At 43.2% G+C, this 7,616-nt stretch overlaps 1 protein-coding gene across 1 annotated transcript in view; it reads left to right on the forward strand.

The window, feature by feature from the left end:
- Positions 1-7,274, forward strand: part of LOC307141239 (uncharacterized protein) — a gene marked incomplete at its 5' end in the record, with an annotated part of 30,522 nt that extends 23,248 nt beyond the window's left edge. Inside the window, one exon of the mRNA XM_079841295.1 lies at positions 2,548-7,274. Within this exon, the coding sequence (XP_079697421.1) occupies positions 2,548-3,857 (1,310 nt within the window). The 3' untranslated portion in view covers positions 3,858-7,274. The remainder of the gene's footprint in view (positions 1-2,547) is intronic.
- Positions 7,275-7,616: the final 342 nt, after the last annotated feature.

Raw genomic sequence — 7,616 nt, forward strand, 5'->3', positions numbered from 1 at the left:
ACCATAACTCAGTTACTACTGAGAATGGTCTGGTTTTAACCAGGCTAATGAAACTTGGTATCTTTTCTAGCATTAGGTATGTAAACACACAAAACAATTTAAATTGAGGACATGATTCGAGCATGCTAAGTTGTCGGTCAAAAATGACACCATAGGAAATTAATGGGAAATCTGCAAAAACATAAAATCACAGAAAACAATCTATATTTCTAACAAAAATTATCTAAAACTTTATAATAAATAGTCTGAGATTTTTTAAATATATATTCAAATCCATCAAAAAAAAAAAAAAATCATTAAATGTGTTCAAAACAGAACTAGGAATTCTCAAGCCTCTCCATAGAGACCTCTAGTGATTCCATAGTGATTGGGATTCCAAAAGAGGGCGCTAATCTGTGTTCAAAAAAAATAGTTTTTGAAGGCCTTGGGCCCTATTTTAACGATCTGAAACGCAAGTGTCAAAGCGCGAAGCGCAAGTAACTTTGTGGGCGGGTCTCGGCGCTGTTGCTATTTTCCCGGCGGGATAAATGGCTCTTGCGCCCGGCGCAAATCTAAAATGGGTTGGTCTGAAGTAGCTTCATTATTCATAGGTGTGGTTTGGTTTGGGCGTAACATGAATAAACCAATCCGAGCGTCTTCCAACATTCCCTTTAAAAGCAGGTGCGAAAGTTCCATTATGGATTGCTATTATTATGGCGTATTTACCAGGCGCACGCCAGGAGCGGTTCACAGCCTGATGTTCTTGTAAGAGCAGTGAAAGACAGAGAAGTGAAGTTGTAATGTTGTACATTATGGTAAAGGTGATTTCACAGTCTTTTTTTTTTCAGTCTTTCAGTTTTTTCAGTTTTTCAGTCGATTTTTTTTCCTGGTTCTTGACGGACAAACCAATTTGTCAGATGTCCTTATATACATATAGCCTATGTCTTGCCACTATTGGGCAAACAGGTCTTATCCTTAATTATTACAATTAGCCTGAATCATTTGTAAGCTAGATTTATGCCTATTTTTTCACATCTTCGTGGCACACCACAATGATTTCCGTCATCTCATGTGTTAATATTTTTTTAGTGTAACAATTTATGATTTGCAAAAAGAACTGTTGCATCTGTGTAGGTTACATGAGCAAAGTGTATGCGCCCTTAAAATAGCATAATGAACAACGCGCAACGCGCCACTGACTTTAGACTAGGTTTTTTCTGGTCAGTGGCGCAATTGTTTAATGGAACAGCAAAATAGCACCAGGGATTGTTTGCGCCGGAACACGCCTCCTTTTTTGCGCTGAACCGCCCAGGGAGCGCAAGTTCATTCACTAGTTTAGCGACGTGCTTCTGTGGAGGGAAAAGCACGCTTTGCGCGGGTGCAAAATAGGAATGACACATGCGTCGGTGTACAAAGTCAATTGCGCTGGGTGCAAGATAGGGCCCCTAGTCTCTATTTTAACCTGAAATACTGCAATAAAAAATAAAAAAACTAACAAAAATGTTTTTGTATAATTTTCAATGGCAAAAATAGACCATAATTATTGCATACATATTAAAAAATAATCTCAAAATACAAAATTAAAAAGAAAAAAATATTATTGAAGAAAAATAAATTGCATTGGTTTTACTGGGGTGGAGGAAGTTTAATTTTTAGGTGTCCGGTCACTTATGACCGGGAAGACAACCAATGCAACCCCTAAACGAAGAGCACCAGAGGGTTAATGATAGGTTTTTATGTCCATCTCAGCATTAACCCTTTAGTTAATCACCCACATTATCCTCATTATTTTAATCTACTTCATATGAATATGTGTGGCCTTTTTTTTCCCTTTGTTTTCTCTCTCTCTCTCTCTCTCTCTCTCTCTCTCTCTCTCTCTCTCTCTCTAAAGGAAACATACCCTAGACATAGGTTTTTCAGTGTCTTGCTGGTGGAAATAATGATTACCAGATGTGTTGTATGCATTATACTGATATCACGTGGCTCACATTCTTATACCATGAGATGTATATGATGTAATTATTTTCCATTGGATAAGTCTGTTCTCCACCTCCTTTCTTTCTCTTATATCTATCTGAGAATTGTCTATTAAATTGAAGATTTTCCTTCCCTCAGATCTGAGAAGTCTTTGTCTTTGAATCACCGAGAAAAATGCTGAGAAGGGCACAAAACAGGACAGATTAATTGAACCTATCAATTAGGTAAAAAGTCTAGCTTTAATTGTAAATACGATGCCTCTTATATTAGGTATGAATTTACGGCAACAGGCGATTCCGTGGAGCCAAATCCATTGTATATGCAAATAATTGATAGGCTGTTACTGTTTTACACTATGCTATGGTTCAAAACGATGCATCTTAAAAATATTTTTTTTTATGAATATGCAGGTCCCTGGCACAAAAAAAGGTTGAGAAAAGGTTCTGAGATTAAATGTAACCCCTCTTTCTGTAGCTTAGTGGGTATAGGATCTAGCATACATGATTTTTGTTTTGATGCCTTAAATGTTTTAATGTCTTGATGTTGTTTTGTACCATTAAACGGGGGTTAACTTGTATTTGTCTCTTTTAGATCTGATGGCACTTAAAGTGGAGAGTCAAGAACTAAATGAAATGGAAGAGAAAGATCCGTATGGGCAACATAATGATTTCATAACTTGCTCACAGACTGAAAATATTTCCTCACAAAAAATCACTCAAAAGCCAGGAAAGAGTTTAATTGAAAAACGACACCTTAAAGTCCACATGAGTGTTCACGCTGGAGAGAAGCCGTTTACCCGCCAAAAGTGTGGAAAGAGTTTCACTCAAAAAGGAAACATTGAGCAACACATGAAAGTTCACACTGGAGAGAAACCGTACACCTGCCCACAGTGTGGAAAGAGTTTCACTCTAAAAGAAAACCTTAAAGTCCACATGAGAGTTCACACTGGAGAGAAACCTTACATCTGCCCACAGTGTGGAAAGAGTTTCAATCAAAAAGGAAACATTAAGCAACACATGAAAGTTCACACTGGAGAGAAGCCTTACACCTGCCCACAGTGTGGAAAGAGTTTCAGACATAAAGGACATATTAAAGTCCACATGAGTGTTCACACTGGAGAGAAACCTTACATCTGCCCACAGTGTGGAAAGAGTTTCACTCAAAAAGGAAACTTTGAGAAACACATGAGACTTCATACTGGAGAGAAACCTTACATCTGCCCACAGTGTGGAAAGAGTTTCACTCAAAAAGGAAACTTTGAGCAACACATGAAACTTCATACTGGAGAGAAACCTTACATCTGCCCACAGTGTGGAAAGAGTTTCACTTTAAAAGAACACCTTAAAGCCCACATGAAAGTTCACACTGGAGAGAAACCTTACATCTGCCCACAGTGTGGAAAGAGTTATACTCGAAAAGAAAACCTTAACATCCACATGAGTGTTCACACTGGAGAGAAACCTTACACCTGCCAAGAGTGTGGAAAGAGTTTCAGAAATAGACAAAGCCTTCCAATCCACATGAGTGTTCACACTGGAGAGAAGCCATACACCTGCCGACAGTGTGGAAAGAGTTTCAGATTTAAACGAGGCCTTATAGTCCACATGAGAGTTCACACTGGAGAGAAGCCTTACACCTGCAAACAGTGTGGAAAGAGTTTCAGTCAAAAAGTAAGATTTGAAGACCACCTGAGAATTCACACTGGAGAGAAGCCGTTCACCTGCCAACAGTGTGGAAAGAGTTTCAGACATAAACAAAGCCTTACAGTCCACATGAGAGTTCACACTGGAGAGAAGCCTTACACCTGCCAACAGTGTGGAAAGAGTTTCAGTCAAAAAGGGCATTTTAAAGCCCACATGAGTTTTCACACTGTAGAGAAGCCTTACATCTGCCCACAGTGAGGAAAGAGTTTCAAGCGAAAAGGAAGAATTGAGGAACACATGAGAATTCACACTGGAGAGAAGCTTTAAACCTGCCAACAGTGCAGAAAGAGTTTCACAATAGGAAAGGGCAATAACTTCTCGTTTGCGACATACCGGTAAAATTGTTCCCACAATAAAAATGTGTCTTCCTGTGATAATAACGATAAAGCCTAGATGATGATTTTTTTTTCTGTATGCGACCATTCGCATCTCACGTCCAGAGCGAAAACAACTATGGTGGAAGGCGGAGGTGAAGATGAGGAGTTTATCGCTAAACGAGGAGAACTAAATGTAACCCCTCTTTCTGTAGCTTAGTGGGTATAGGATCTAGCATACACATTTTTTGTTTTGATGCCTTAAGAATGGGTCTCTCTCAGGAGCTCAGTGAACTCAAGCGTGGTACCGTGATAGGTTGCCACCTGTGGAATTAGTTAATTCATGAAATAATCTCACTACTAAATATTCAACAGTTAACTGTTAATGGTATTATAACAAAGTGAAAGCAATTGGGAACAACAGCAACTCAGCCATGAAGTGGTAGGCCACGTAAAATCACAAGAGTAGGGTCAGCGCATGCTTGGGCGCACAGTGTGCAGAAGTCGCCAACTTTCTGCAGAGTCAACAGCTACAGACCTCCAAACTTCTGTGGCCTTCAGATGAGCTCAAGAACAGTGTGTAGAGAGCTTCATATAATGGGTTTCCATGGCCGAGCAGCTCATCCAAGCCGCACATCACCAAGTGCAATGCAAAGCGTTGGATGCAGTGTAAAGCACACCGCCACTGGACTCTAGAGCAGTGGAGACGTGTTCTCTGGTTGACCAATCACGCTTCTCTGTCTGGTAATCCGATGGACGCGTCTGGGTTTGGTGGTTAACAGGAGAATGTCTCGGTTACGTATGTAACCCTCGTTCCCTGAGGAGGAAACGGAGACGTAACGTCAGTGACTGACGAATGGGGGTTTCGCTTAGAAGCCAATAATCTTCGAGAATTTAACAACGCCCAATGTCAGTGCCAATGCCATGGGCATGCGGAATTTGCATGCGTAACTCCGCCCCACCGCGTGGGTATATAAGGAAGGGCGCTGCCAACATCGCATTATGTTTACCTGCTGAGGAGCCAAGACTGAACTCCCGGCCGTTCTAGCGGTACAGCGGATGTGGCCTTCTCAGGGAACGAGGGTTACATACGTAACCGAGATGTTCCCTTTCGTTCAGTCACTACGAAGTAACGTCAGTGACTGACGAATGGGGGTCCCAATACAGTGACGCCACTCAGCTGTCTTCCAGTGCCCTGCGTAAGTGCGAGTGCCCTGTCATAATGCTAGTACGGATGAAGGACTCCCACTTATCACAGGAATACCAAGGTAGACTGGGAAGCATATTCCAGGTGGAGATATGACAAGATGCCTACCTGTAGGGAGGACTTCGAGAATACACATATGACCCGCTAAGGGCTGCATATGGAGAACTGGATATGGAGAAGAATATTGCACGTATCCAGTCCGTGGAGTTGAAGGGTGAGCAAGCGAAGACACCTGAGCCTAGTCCAGTACCAGCCACTAGTGGAGGCGAGTACATAGTCGGACACAGGCTCCACTCGGAGATTGTAGAATCTTGTGAATGTGTTCGGTGTCGCCCAGCCTGCAGCTCTGCAGATGTCTGTTAGCGAGGCGCCATGCGCTAAAGCCCAAGAGGAGGCCACACTCCGAGTGGAGTGTACCCTGACCCCAAGGGGGCATGGACGACCCTGCTGCTGGTATGCCAAAACAATGGTGTAACAGACAAAGAGTCTGAGGTCCTGAAACACTGCATCCTGTCTACGTAAGTGCAGAGAGCGCTTACTGGACAGAGCAGTGCCAAGGCTGGGTCTGCCTCCTCCAAGGGCAGCGCTTGCAGGTTCACAACCAGGTCTCTGAACGGAGTGGTGGGAACCTTGGGCACAAATCCAGGCCGGGGTCTCAGGATCACGTGAGAGTTGGCCGGCCCGAACTCCAGGCACGCTTCGTCAACCGAAAATGCCTGAAGGTCCCCCACCCTCTTGATGGAGGCCAATGCGGTCAGGATCGCTGTCTTCATTGACAAGAACTTAAGATCGACTGACTTCAAAGGCTCAAAGGGAGGCCTCTGCAGAGCATCTAAAACTACTGAGAGGTCCCAAGAGGGTACGAGGGGAGAGCGAGGGGGATTCAGTCTCCTTGCTCCCCTCAGGAACCTGATGACCAGGTCGTGCTGACTTACCTTTTTGTTCTCCAAGAGGTCGTGGTAGGCAGATATTGCGGCCACATATACTTTAAGGGTGGAGGGAGACAGCCTTCGCTCCAACCCTTCTTGGAGGAACGAGAGCACGGACCCGATCAGGCATGTCCAGGGGTCTTCTTGGCAGGAAGAACACCAGGTGACGAAGAGGTTCCACTTCAACGCATGGGCATGCCGAGTGGACTCTGCCCTAGTGGTAGTGATGGTAACTCAAACCTGCCGCATCCCATCCAGGAGCCACACGTGGAGATTCCAGAGCTCGGGACGCGGGTGCCAGAGGGTGCCCCGTCTCTGAGAAAGGAGGTCCAAAATACCCGCACCAAAATTCAGACTCTGTATGGTATCGCTTTTTATATCGGTACTTCGGTATTAGATTGTGGTACTGAACCAGAATTGTGGTATCGAGCCATCCCTACTTCAGCATAGACAATTTCACGCTCCTAATTTGATGGGAAAAGTTTGAGGATTCTTCAAACTTCCTGTCCCAACATGACCAGTGCACAAAGCGTCTGTCCTTAAAGAAATGGAAGAGCGAGTTTGGTGTGGAGGAACTTGACTGGTCTGCACAGAGTCCTGACCTCAACCCGATAGAACACCTTTGGGGTGAATTAGAGCAGAGACTGCGAGCCAGGCCCCATCATCCAACATCAGTGCCTGACCTCACAAATGCGCTTCTAGAAGAATGGTCAAAAATTCTCATAAACACACTCCTAAACCTTGGGTGGGCAGACTCCATATAAAACCCTACAGGTTAAGAATGGGATGTCATTAAAGTTCATGTGCTGTAAAGGCAGGCGTCCCAAAACTTTTGGCAATATAGTGTATTTTTACTCTGAATGCTTGAGAGTTTCACTCTTGCGTCCTTGGTAGTTTGAAGTTCGATTCAGAAGAACGAACTCCCGAGGATGGGCAGACCTAGTCCTGTAATTCTGCAAATTGTTACGTCCTGAGGAGGTATAATGTGTATGGGTGGAGGGAAGGTTATGTTGTTTATTTCTTTATTTCTTTTCTTTTACCTGTATAGGTCATTTAGTTCCTCCTTCCAAAAGTTAGGCAACCTTTTGTTTTTTGTTTTGGCTAGACCCTTTCCTGAAGATTGATTGCTTACATTTTACTTTGTTACCTGAAATAAAATATTTTTTTGCCTAATTTAGTGGTTGACTCACATTTCTGGGGCAGAGGACTGAAGGGAATCCTCCACGTTTACGTTTCTTTTTTTTAAAACTTTAATTGAGTCCTGTTACCCTCTCCCAACACTAGACTGGGAGAGCTTGTAACAAAATGGAAGGCATTCTTGATAGTGTCAGCTCACTCTGGCTACTCACGGTTATCTGTATGTATATTTTAGGCAACAATAAAAGAAACTAGAATTGTACATTTCCTGAAGAAAATGTGAGTGGTGCTTGGTTGTCACGCACATCCCTATCGCTGGGTGACAAACTATTGTAATATGCAGACAACATTTTGAAAATAACATATAATA

Source organism: Gobio gobio, assembly GCF_949357685.1.
Source record: "Gobio gobio genome assembly, chromosome: 17".
In the NCBI taxonomy this organism is placed as follows: domain Eukaryota; kingdom Metazoa; phylum Chordata; class Actinopteri; order Cypriniformes; family Gobionidae; genus Gobio; species Gobio gobio.